General features: G+C 57.7%; 1 protein-coding gene and 1 long non-coding RNA gene across 2 annotated transcripts in view; one reads left to right on the top strand and one right to left on the bottom strand.

Moving 5' to 3' along the window:
* LOC132452074 (sodium channel protein type 4 subunit alpha B-like) overlaps nt 1–13,387 on the bottom strand; it is a 318,084-nt gene that overhangs the window by 75,397 nt on the left and 229,300 nt on the right. Inside the window, 1 exon segment of the mRNA XM_060044440.1 lies at nt 534–806. Coding sequence (XP_059900423.1) covers nt 534–806 — 273 coding nt within the window.
* Nucleotides 1–13,387, top strand: part of LOC132452088 (uncharacterized) — a 399,718-nt gene that overhangs the window by 230,870 nt on the left and 155,461 nt on the right. The gene's annotated exons all lie outside the window — the stretch shown is intronic.

Below are 13,387 nucleotides of genomic sequence, written 5' to 3'. Positions count from 1 at the left end.
TTACTTTATATATCTAGAAGACTGGCAGAGAGAGGTAGTTGACTAGAGAGAGAGAGAGAGAGAATAATGGGCAAGCGCAGGCAAAATTATTTTAAAAGGTTATAATTACGTAGGAAAAAAGGAAATGGAAAAATACAACAAATTTGGGCGGAGAGATGGTAGCAGACATGGAGGAGACAATAACAGCAGACATGGAGGTGTAAGAAGGATCTGAAGTTATTTTAGATGCCAAACCCCCACCTGTTCAATTCAGTTCTAGATGTTTACTGTTTACAAGCTTTGATTCACTATGTTACACATCTTTATCAGAAAAGGAGGAGGGGAGGAGAAGGAGAGGGGAGGGGACGGGAGGGGAGGAGATCAGACGAGTAGAGGAGGGGAGGAAAGGAGAGAGGATGAGAGGAGGAGAGGAGAGGAAAGGAGGGTAGAGATCAGTAGAGGAGACAGGAGAACAATACAAGAAGAGAGAGTTGAGGGGAGGACAGAGAACAGAATGAGAATGGATAGGAGAACTACACTAAACGCCAGCTCACCACTTGTAGCAGCGCCAGGTAGCCCGCGCCCACGTTGTCGAAGTTGACCTTGACCTTGCTCCAGTAGAAGTGAGTGTCGTTGAGCGCCAGGCACTCAGTCTTGTTGTTTACGAAGGAGGCGTTGTACACGTAGCCCGTGCGGTTCACACAGCGGCCGTACTTGCCAGCGAACAGGTTGACGCCCATGATGCTGAATATGAGCCAGAAGATGAGGCAGACCAGCAGCACGTTCATGATGGAGGGGATGGCCCCGATCAGGGCATTCACCACCACCTGGGGGACACACATAGGTCAACACACACTCACAGGTACACACACACACACACACACACACACACACACACACACACACACACAGGTAGACACAGACACACATGCACACACACACAGGGCAACACACACTCACAGGTACACACTGAAAGCTAAACACGCACACACACCCAAACAAAGGTAAACACACAGACACACAAACAGGTAATCACACAGAATCACAGGTACACAAACACACACAGGCTAACACACACACACACACATACAGGTTAGTAAACACACACACGTGAAATTACACACACACAGGTAAGTACAGACACAGGGAAACATACAGACAAGCGCACACACACACGCACACACACACACTTGTAAACATACTCGCACACACACAAACACACTGTGGCATCCCACCCCTGAAGCCTCGGCCGTCACGGGCCCGAGGGACCGTGACGGCCGGGGTATACCGCCGCCACCCACCAGCCGGCGACGGAGAGCACCGGGACCGTCGCCCCAATCAGCGGGATGGGGGACACCTGGCGGGTGGCAGGAGGAAGGGCAGAAGCCAGCATAAGAGGCGACGGACCCGGAGCACGGCAGAAAAAGACACACGCATGGACTGCAGAGGCTTGAGGCTCACGGAGACCCAAGCGCACCCTTGTCTTATCGGACCATTGAAATAAACACAGAAAAACGGCTTAAACTAACCGCTGCCTTGTGTCGTAACTCTGAACCCCGGCACAATCTCCAAGCCGGATACCACATATGGTGGAGAATGCAGGCATTCTGAGCGCTCCCACTACCACTACCACACCATGCAGAACCCGGACGGAGCCGCGGCGTTGGCTGCCCAGCAACACCAGCGGGAGACCACCGAGAGCCTCGCCCTGCTCCGCGAGGCTGTGCTGCGGCTGACTCAGCACGCCGTCCGCGCTGCGCCGACCGCCGCCCCGACCAGCCGCCTCACTAAGCTGGGACCGGAGGACGATGTGGAGGCTTACCTCGAGGTATTCGAGCGGACCGCACAGAGGGAAGCCTGGCCAGAGGAGCAGTGGGCGCACATAATAGCGCCGTTCCTCACCGGACCCGCCCAGCAGGCGAGCCAGGACCTGCCGGCGGACGTCGCCCGCCAGTACCCGGCGCTCAAACAGGCCATACTGGCCTATTACGGGCACAACCTCGCGGCGCGCGCACAGCGCGCGCAGGATTGGCGGTTTGACGCGCAGGGAGCTGTGCGCACACAGATTGCGCAGCACAGCCGGCTGGTGAAGCGGTGGCTGACAACGGGTGAGGGCCCCAACCCGATCGACCGGGTGATTATCGACCACACCCTGCGGCGACTCCCGCCGGACGCCCGCCGCGTGCTGGCCCACCATCATCCTGCCACCGTGGACGACCTGGTCCTACAGCTGGAGAACTGGCAGGTGGCCCAGCTCCTGAACGTTAGACCCGCCCCAGCCCCACGGCGCGCCGAGCCCCGCCAAGACCCAAGGGGACCCCCTGTCAGGACCCCGGCTCCCGGCTTCACCCCACCGAGCGGAGGACCGGTGAACCAGGAGGTGCGGCGCTGCTTTGGGTGCGGCCAGCCCGGCCACATCGCTCGCTATTGCCCGAGGGGACGGGATGTATCGATGCCGTCAGCATACACGGATCCGGGGGTGGATCACACGTGCATGTTGGTGACCTGCTGGTCGCAGGGAACCTCGGGTAGTCCGACGATCCCGGCGCGGGTCATGAACCGGGACACGCAGGCCCTCTTGGACACTGGCAGTGCGGTTACCCTCCTTCGCCCCGACCTGGCGGGGGGGAAGGCAGGGGAACCTATGGAGGTGGCCTGCGTTCACGGGGACACCCGGACCTACCCCATGTGCCACGTGGTTATCCGCACCCCACACGGGGTGTTCACAATCAGGGCGGGGATTGTCCCCCACCTACCGGTCCCCGTGTTGATCGGGAGGGACTGCCCGATCTTCCACCGGCTGTGGGACCCGACGCGGGAGCTACGGAGCTGGAGAGGCCCTCCCCGCAGAGGGGCGCGGGGGGTTCGGCAGGCCTACGGGGCCACCCGGCATCCATCATCCCCGGGAGAGCTGACGGCGGAGGACGAGGAATCGGAGGGGAACGGACCTTCCCCACCGGGGACCCCGGGGCACACAGCGAGAGGTCCCGTCCGGAGCGAGACACCGGAACCTACCCCCGACACCACGGAGACCCTCACAGCCTCCGAGCAGCCAGACCCACCGGAAGACCCGGAGAGCTCCCCCCTCACTGAGTTCTCGGACTTCTTACCAGAGAGGGGGGAAGGCTCGTCCCGACCCGGCCAGTTCGCCACCGCTCAGCTCCAGGATGAGGCCCTCAAGCACGCCTGGAGCCACGTCCTGGTTCACGACGGGCAGGCCCGGGACTCGGTGAGTCACACACCACACCCGCACTTCAGCACCAGGGGGGGACTGTTGTATCGAGTAGCCTCCGGGGAGGGGGGAGTGAGGGAACAGCTAGTGGTGCCTCGCCCCTATGTTAGTAAGGTGCTTTTTATGGCCCACACTCACCTCCTGGGAGCCCACCTAGGCATGGACAAGACCCGGGAGCGGGTCCTAGCCAGGTTCTATTGGCCGGGGGTTAAGCGGGATGTGGAGCGCCACTGCCAGGGGTGCCCCGAGTGCCAGCGGGTAGCCCCCCGGTCCATCGCTAGACACCCCCTCATTCCCATGCCCATCATTGAGACCCCCTTTGACCGCTTAGCATTAGACATCGTGGGGCCCCTTCCCAAGACCAGCCGGGGCCACCGCTATATCCTGGTGCTAGTGGACTATGCCACCCGTTACCCCGAGGCCCTCCCCCTGCGCGCCGCCACCGCCAAGGCAGTCGCCCGTGAACTAATGCTCCTTTTTAGCCGGGTGGGGATAGCGAAGGAGGTGCTCACCGACCAGGGGTCGTGCTTCATGTCACGGGTGATGAAGGAGGTCCTCAGGCTCCTGCAGGTGAAGCAGCTCCGGACCTCGGTTTACCACCCCCAGACAGACGGCCTGGTCGAGCGCTTCAACAAAACCCTAAAGCAGATGCTCAAGAAGGCCATGCAAGCCGACGGGAAGAACTGGGACCAACTACTACCCCACGTATTGTTCGCGGTACGGGAGGTCCCCCAGGCGTCCACCGGGTTCTCCCCCTTCGAGCTGTTGTACGGGCGGAGACCCCGCGGGATCCTGGACATCGCAAAGGAGGCCTGGGAGAGCCAGCCGTCCCCCCACCGCACCACCGTGGATCACGTGGAGCAGGTACGTGACCGCATGGCCCGGGTGTGGCCCATCGTCCGGAGGCACCTCCAGCAAGCGCAGCAGGCCCAGGGTCTATAACCGAGGAGCCCAGCTGAGGACCTTTCACCCGGGGACATGGTCCTGGTTCTGGTCCCCACGGCGGAGTGCCGGTTCCTGGCCAAGTGGCAGGGACCCTACGAGGTGGTGGAACGCGTGGGCGAGGTGAACTACCGGGTCCGCCAGCCAGGGAGGTGGAAGCCGACACAGTTGTACCACATCAACATCCTGAAGCAGTGGAGGGGGGGGGAGCAGACACCCGCCGACCCCGCTCCCTTGGCCCTGGCGGCCCGGCAGGAGATCCCGGAGGTCTCAGTGGGGGAGGACCTCAGCCCGGCCCAGAGACACGACCTGGACGAGATCGTCCTACAGCATCGGGACGTGTTCTCCGACCTGCCGGGGAGGACTGCCGTCACCCACCACGACATCCGGACGGCACCAGGCATAAGGGTAAGGGTTCCGCCCTACAGGATCCCAGAGGCCCGGAGGGAGGCCATACGGACCGAGGTGCGCCGAATGCTGCAGCTCGGAGTAATAGAGGAGTCACGCAGCGCCTGGTGCAGCCCGGTGGTCCTGGTGCCCAAGCCGGACGGAACCTTTAGGTTCTGCAACGACTTCAGGCGGCTGAACGAGGCATCGGAGTTCGATGCCTACCCCATGCCCCGGGTCGACGAACTTATCGAGCGCCTGGGCCCGGCGCGGTATCTGTCGACCCTGGACCTGACCAAGGGGTACTGGCAGGTGCCGTTGACCCGTGCGGCCCGGGAGAAGACGGCGTTCTCCACCCCGGGGGGACTGTACCAGTACACCGTCCTCCCTTTCGGGGTACACGGCGCCCCAGCCACATTCCAGCGGATGATCGCCTCGGGAGAGAGGAGACGACGTACCTGGGGTACCGGGTCGGGAGGGGGACAGTGAGGCCGCAGGAAGGCAAGGTAGCCGCCATACGGGCCTGGCCACAGCCCAGCACCAAGAAACAGGTAAAGGCGTTCTTGGGGCTGGTGGGCTACTATCAGCGCTTCATTCCCGGGTACGCCACGCTGGCCAGCCCCATGAACGACCTGACCCGTAAGGCCTTGCCAGACCGGGTCACTTGGTCGGCGGCGGCGGACCAGGCGTTCAAGACGCTCCGGGAGGCCCTGTGCTCTGAACCGGTGCTAATTACTCCTGACTTTAATCTCCCTGTGATTGTGCACACAGACGCCTCGGAGGTGGGACTCGGGGGGGTCTTGTCCCAGGTCCGGGCCGGAGAGGAGCACCCCATAACTTACATCAGCCGGAAGCTCCTCCCCAATGAGCGCAACTACTCCACGGTGGAGAAGGAGGCCCTGGCCATCAAATGGGGCCTGGAGAAGTTGCGCTACTACCTCCTGGGGAGGGAGTTCACGTTGGTCACCGACCACGCCCCCCTGAAGTGGATGGCGGGGGCCAAGAATACAAACGCCCGGGTGACACGGTGGTTCCTGGCTCTCCAGGATTTCCGGTTCCGGGTGGACCACCGACCGGGCCGTGAGCATGCCAACGCCGACGCCCTGTCACGTCGGGATGCCTGCCTGGGAGGGTTCCCCAGAGACCACGGGCTTAAGCAAACGAGGGGGGAGTGTGGCATCCCGCCCCTGAAGCCTCGGCCGTCACGGGCCCGAGGGACCGTGACGGCCGGGGTATACCGCCGCCACCCACCAGCCGGCGACGGAGAGCACCGGGACCGTCCCCCCAATCAGCGGGATGGGGGACACCTGGCGGGTGGCAGGAGGAAGGGCGGAAGCCAGCATAAGAGGCGACGGACCCGGAGCACGGCAGAAAAAGACACACGCATGGACTGCAGAGGCTTGAGGCTCACGGAGACCCAAGCGCACCCTTGTCTTATCGGACCATTGAAATAAATGCCGAAAAACGGCTTAAACTAACCGCTGCCTTGTGTCGTAACTCTGAACCCCGGCACAATCTCCAAGCCGGATACCACAACACGGATAAACATACACACATCCAGTTAAACATAAACACACACATATAGACACACAAGCACACAGGTATACAAACATATAAACATACACACACACACATGCAACTTCACACACACACACACACACACACACACAGGTAAACATCACACAAACACCCACATGCACAGTGTGGCAACCCAGTCCTAAACCCTCAGGCCAGGCGGCCCAAGGGAGAGGTGGCGGAGGGCGTATACCGCCGATATACACCAGTCAGAGCCAGAGAGCGTCCATTGCGTCACTCTAATCGGCGCAATGGAGAACACCTGCGGCAGAGGACGAGGAAGACCAGGTACCCTTTAAAAGGCTGTTTGATGTTCTCCCAGGGAAGAGAACCGGGAGTCCGAGCGGAGTAGAGTACCTCCAGGACCCTATACGGACAGACAGACCAGTGGATCTAGCGGACTATCCCCCAGCGACCCAGAGGAAAACCGCACGCCCGGACGACGCACGCCGACACGGAACACACCGCTGGGAGAGCATAACCAACGGGAGTGACCCCCCTCGCCAGGGACGAGACCGGCCCGGCCGGAGAGAAAATTCCCTGGACTCTACCGTGGCTCACGGAGTCTCCAGTATGGTTTTTGGTTTCCCCGTGTTGGGCCCACAGGGTTTTCCGTTACTTAATGAATAAACGCCCTATTGGGCTTTGAACGGACCTTGGCGTGTAGTGATTTCCTGCGTGAAGAAGACATTCCTGGGGCCGGGTCGCCACATATGGTGGAGAATGCAGGCAACCTGACCACGCTATGGACCACTCAGGTTTACCAACCCAACCGCCCATGCAGAGCCCGGATGGGGCCGCGGCCGCCACCCAGCATCAACAGCGGGACCGAGCCCTGGCCACCGCCACCCAGAGGGACACCGCCGAGAGCCTTGTCCTCCTCCGGGAGGCGGTACTACGCCTCACGCAACAGACGGTTCTTGAGCCCTCGACCTCCGCACCGACCAGCCGCCTCACCAAACTTGGTCCGACGTGCTGTCCTCTTGAAGACCTCCAAGTAGGCATCCACGTCGGACCAAGTTTGGTGAGGCGGCTGGTCGGTGCGGAGGTCGAGGGTTCAAGAACCGAGAGCTTGCCGGAGGAAAAGGTGGGCCCACATCCTGTCCCCCTTCCTCACCGGACCCGCACAGCAGACCAGCCAACACCTGGCGCCGGAGCGCGCCAGCCAGTACCCAGCCTTGAAAAAGGCGATATTGGCCTACTATGGACATAGCCTTGTCGCCAGGGCCCAGTGCTTCCACAAATGGCGATTTGACTTCCGAGGCGCCGTGCTGACTCAAATCTCCCAACACAGGAGGCTGATCCGCAGATGGCTCGCAGACGGAGAGGGACCCAGCCTCCTGGACAGGGTGTTGATAGACAATACCGACTGTCAGCTCCCGCCTGACGCCCGGAGAACCCTCGCCACCAACCACCCCGACACGGTAGATGAGCTGGTCCGGCAATTTGAAAACTGGCAGTTGGCTCAACAACTGAGTTTTAGCGTCCGGCACCCCTCATGGCCAACCGAGACGCACTGGGGCCGACGAGGACCGAATCCCCTGCCCCAAACACCCACACCGGGACCGCCGACCCTCTCCCAGGACCCCCGAGAGGACAGACGGTGCTTCAGCTGCGGACGGACCGGACACCTAGCCCGACAGTGTCCTGGAAACTGGGACGTATGCATGCCGTCGGCCTTCGCTGACAAGGGTCGGTCAGGACCTTGTCTCCTGACCACCTGTTGGGCGCACTAGAGGTCGCCTGTGTGCACGGGGACACCCGCACATACGAGACCTGCCACCTTGTAGTGCGGACCCCCCGAGGGATGTAGACGGCACGGGCCGGGATCGTACCCCACCTCCCCGTGACCCTATTAATTGGGAGAGACTGCCCCATATTCTCCAGACTATGGAGCCCCGAACCAGGTCACCGACCACTGCGGGACCCGCCACGGACGAACCAGCAGACCCGCCTACGGGGCTAGGGTGACCCACTCAACTCCAGCAGGATCGTCCACAGAGGACGACGGACCCGAGGGAGATGGCCCCACCCCACCGGGCACCCCGGTGGGGTGCCCGGTGGGGTGGGGTGGGGTGCCCGCAGGTGTTCTCCGGTGGGGAGGAACCCCCACTCGGGAGGAACCCCCCGAGTGGGACCCACGGAACCCCCCATGGACACTCCGGACACCCTGACGGCCACCGAACAGACCGGCCCACCAGGAGGAGCCGAGAGCCCGCCTCTCACTGAATTCTCAGATTTCTTCCCAATGTGGGGGGGAGGAACGGATCGACCCGGACAGTTTGCCAGCACCCAGCTGCAGAATCACGCCCTGAAGCACGCCTGGAGTCACGTCTTCGTCCACTACGGCCAAGCGAGGGAGTCGGTGAGTTGCCTGCCACACCCTCACTTCAGCACAAGGGGAGGTCTGCTGTATCGGGTAGTAGAGCAGGGGGGTGCGGTGACAGAACAACTGGTGGTAAGATAAGATAGATTTTATTGTCATTGTACAGTCACCTATACAACGAAATTGGGAGTGCCAACTGAAGGTGCATTACACATACAAAATAAATATATAAATAAATAAATGAGTTTTTATTTAATCGCGATTAATCACATTAATGCAATAGTTAACTCACGATTAATCGTGATTAATCGCAAATGTTTTTTCTATGCTAAATATCCCTTGATTTCTTTGTCCCATAAATTTTTCTCATTTTAATGCTCTTATCAACATGGAGAAGTGCATAGGCTTGCCTGGTGCAAATGTTTGTTTATTGATAACAACATTGGCATATACTGATCAAAACAGACGATACAAAAAAAAGCCTATAGTGCAATTAAATGATGAACATACAAACATAGTACCTTGAACATAGCAATCAGGCTACTGCTTCTTTGTTTTGAGCCAAAATACTAATAAATTGCGTTAATCGCGCGATAAAAAAATTAACGCAGTTAAAATTGGTTTGCGTTAACGCCGTTAATAACGCGTTTAACTGACAGCACTAAAATAAATAAATACACAAGCAATTTAAGTTAAAAATTGTAAAAAAAAACAAGACAGAAATAAGAAAAACATTAGGAACGAATAAATAAATGTCAGAATAAATAAATATAAAGACCGTAAGCATATTGCACTTTATAGAAAGAGAGGAATCTGTGTTTCAAGTTTTATGAGTGTTAAGTGTCCTGATTGCCCAAGGAAAGAAGCTTTTGTTCAGCCTGTTGGTTCTGCTCTTCAGGCTCCTCCTAGGAGTACCAGAGGGCAGTAGGCTGAGCAGGTGGTGGCCGGGATGGAGGTGGTCACGGATGATCTTTCTTGTTCTTGAGATGCATCGTGAGCTGGCAATGTCATCCAAGGAGGGCAAAGGAGAGCCAATAGTTTTTTCAGCTGACCTTATCACCCTCTGCAGCCTTTTCCTGTCAGCCACTGTACAGCCAGCATACCACACAGTGATGGAGAAGGCCAGCACACTCTCGATGGTGGAGCGGTAAAAGGTCACCAGCAGCTTCTCCTCCAGTTTGTTTCTCTTGAGTACGCTCAGAAAGTGGAGTCGTTGTTGGGCCTTCTTCACCACCGCTGATGTGTTAGCTGACCAGGATCTGTCCTCAGAGATGTGAGTTCCCAGGACTCTCTCCACACAGTCACCATTTATGTGGAGAGGGGCGGGGTCAGCTCTGTGACGCCTGAAATCCATTATAACCTCCTTTGTTTTTATTGTGTTAAGGGTCAGGTTGTTTGCAGCACACCACTCCAACAGCCGCTGCACCTCATCCCTATAGGCCGACTCGTCTCCTCCGGTTATGAGCCCCACCACAGTCGTATCATCCGGAAATTTGACTATTGTGTTGGTGGGGTGGGTGGGAGTACAGTCATGTGTGTAGATGGCATACAGGAGTGGGCTCAGCACGCAGCCCTGTAGAGAACCCGTACAGAGCATGAGGGTGGAGGAGCTGTGGGTGCCAATTTTAACAGACTGCGGTCGATTTGTAAGAAAGTCTTTTATCAAGGCACAGGTGGCGGGGGGGAAGTCCAGGGCAGCTAGCTTGCTCACAAGGATGTCAGGGATGATGGTATTAAAGGCCGAGCAGTAGTCGACGAAGAGCATCCTTACGGAGGTCCCCGGGTGTTCCAGGTGGCTGAGTGCAGTGTGGAGGGCTGTAGAGATGGCATCATCAGTTGATCGGTTTGCTTTGTATGCAAATTGGAAGGGGTCAAAGGTTGAAGGGAGGCATTCTTTGATGTGACGAGTCATAGGCCTCTCAAAACCTTTTGCAACCACTGGTGTTAGTGCAATGGGTCTGTAGTCACTGAGGTTATTGATAGTTGAATTTTTGGGGACAGGGATTATGGTAGCCGACTTGAGACATGGTGGGACGGTGGCATGTGTCAGGGACAAGTTGAAGATCTTAGTAAAGACCACTGCCAGCTGATCAGCAAAAGCTTTGATTACTTCGCCAGGCACTCCATCAGGTCCAGTGGCTTTTCTTGTGTTCATTGACCTGAATACATGACTCACTTGATGTTCCTGGATAGTGAGTGTGTGTTGGCTTGTGGTCGGAGGGGTCAGCATGTCTGTGTTGGGCCTTGTAGCCTCAAAACGGGCAAAGAAATGGTTTAATTCCTCTGCCAGCGAGGCATCGGCACTGATGGTCACTGAGGGGCTGCTTTTGTAGTTTGTGAGATGTTTTAATCCCTGCCACGCTTGACAAGGATTGTTGTTCGTCAGATGGCCCTCAACCTTCCTTTTGTAGGCCTCCTTCGCACCTTTAATTCCTCTCCTCAGGTCCCTTCTCGCCACGCTGTACAGGACATTTTCCTTTGATTTGAAGGCGGCGTTTCTGGCTCTAAGGAGTGACTGGACTTCACTTGTCATCCAGGGCTTTCGGTTTGGATAGACTTTGATGTTCTTATCAACCGTCACATTGTCAGTGCAGTATTTGATGTATGACAATACGGTGTCAGTGAAGCCCTGTAGATCCCGCACAGATTGGATACTCCAATCTGTGTGAGCGAAGCAGTCCTGCAGTTGGGAGAGTGCACCCTCTAGCCAGGTTTTTACAGTCTTTGTGACCGGCTTGGTTTTCCTCCTAAGGGGAGTGTATGCTGGGATGAGGAGCAGCGAAAGATGGTCAGACAGACCCAGATGTGGGAGGGGGACTGCTCTATAAGCATGCTTTACGTTAGAATAGACACGGTCCAGTGTGTTGTTTCCTCTGGTGGAGCACCGTACATACTGTAGAAAATTGGGAAGGACTGTCTTTAGGCATGCTTGATTAAAATCCTCAGCAATGATGTGTACCCCATCAGGATGAGCTTGCTGCTGTTTATTGACGCTATCATGTAGGTAGGTAAGAGCTATGCTAATATTTGCATCTGGTGGAATATAAACAGTAGTGATAATTACCACTGTCAGCTCTCTGGGCAGATAGAAGGGTCTGCAAACTACTGACATTGCTTCTATGTCCGGGGAGCAGTGAGTTTCTGTGCTCTTACTGCTGCTTACGTTGTCCAATACTGTCAGACCTGCCCCGACTGCCAGCGTACTGCCCCGAAACCCTCGGTTTGGAACCCTTTAACCCCCATGCCCATAATCGAAGTACCATTCGACCGGTTAGCTCTAGACATTGTCGGGCCTCTCCCGAAGACCAGCCGGGGACATAGATACATTCTAGTGCTAGTGGACTATGCTACTCGGTATCAGGAAGCCCTACCCCTCCGCGCCGCCACTGCCAAGGCGGTCGCTAAGGAGCTGATGCTCCTGTTCAGTCGGGTAGGGATAGCCAGGGAGGTACTCACAGACCAGGGATCTTGTTTTATGTCACGGCACATGAAATAACTGCTTAGCCTCCTCCAGGTGAAGCATCTCCGGACATCGGTGTACCACCCCCAGACTGACGGGCTCGTGGAACGTTTTAACAAAACACTAAAACAGATGCTTAAGAAAGCCATGCACACCGACGGGAAAAAATTGGACCAGCTCCTGCCACATATCCTGTTCGCAGTCCGCGAAGTTCCCCAAGCCTCCACGGGTTTCTCCCCCTTTGAGCTGCTGCACGGGAGAAGACCAAGGGGACTCCTCGACCTCGCCAAGGAGGCGTGGGAGAGTCGGCCCTCCCCCCATCGCACTATGGTGGACCAGGTGGAGCAGGTGAGGGACCGCATGGCGCAGGTCTGGCCCATCGTCAGGAACCATCTCAGACAGGCCCAGCAAGCTCAAGCCCGAGTCTACAACCGGGGAGCCCAGCTGCGCACATTTCGGCCCGGCGACCTGGTTCTGGTGAACTACAGGGTACAGCAACCCGGGAGACGCAAACCCACCCAACTCTACCACATCAACCTACTGAAACAGTGGCGAACTGGAGCTAACCCACCGGCACCCCTGGTTTTGGCCGCCCGACGCGACATACTGGTAGTTCCTATGGGAGAGGACCTCAGCCCAGCCCAGAAGCAAGACTTCAAGGAAGTCATCCTGCAACACCAGGACGTCTTCTCAGAGGTACCCGGGAGGACCACGGTGGCCCACCGCGACATCAAGACGGCGCCAGGCGTCACGGTGCACGTACCCCCCTACCGGGTCCCGGAGGCCTGTAGGAATGCGATCCGGGGGGAGGTCGCCAGGATGCTCCAGCTCCGAGTCATCGAGGAGTCAAGCAGCGCCTGGTCCAGCCCCATCGTCCTGGTCCCCAAACCCGATGAAACTTTAAGATTATGTAACGACTTCCGGAGACTCAATGAGGTCTTGGACTTTGGCTTATCCCATGCCCAGGGTCGACGACCTGATTGAGCGACTCGGTCCCGCCCGTTACCTCACCAAGGGGTACTGGCAGGTGCCGCTCAACAGAACCGCTCGGGAGAAGATGGCGTTTGCAACCAGCTCCTTCGTCCCCACCAGGCGTACGCAGCAGCCTACATCGATGAAATTATCATCCACAGCACCAGCTGGGATGTCCACCTCCGACAGTTGCGGGCGGTCCTGGGAGAGTTGAGGAGGGCCGGACTCACCGCCAACCCCGCCAAGTGCTGCCTGGGACTGGAGGAGAAATCCTACCTGGGGTACCAAGACCCCAAGAGAGCAAGGTCGCAGCCATCAGGGACTGGCCCCGCCCCACCTCCAAAAAACAGGTGAAGTTGTTTCTTGGTCTGGTAGGGTACTACCAGTGGTTTATCCCTGGCTTCGCCACTCTGGCCAGTCCCCTAAATGACCTGACCCGGAAGGCCCTGCCAGACCGGGTAACATGGTCGGAGGCGGTCGAGAGAGCATTCGGTGACCTCAGACGAGCCCTCTG

This window comes from Gadus macrocephalus, chromosome 23 (genome assembly GCF_031168955.1).
Source record: "Gadus macrocephalus chromosome 23, ASM3116895v1".
NCBI lineage: Eukaryota > Metazoa > Chordata > Actinopteri > Gadiformes > Gadidae > Gadus > Gadus macrocephalus.
This window is presented reverse-complemented; position numbering and strand designations above follow the sequence as displayed.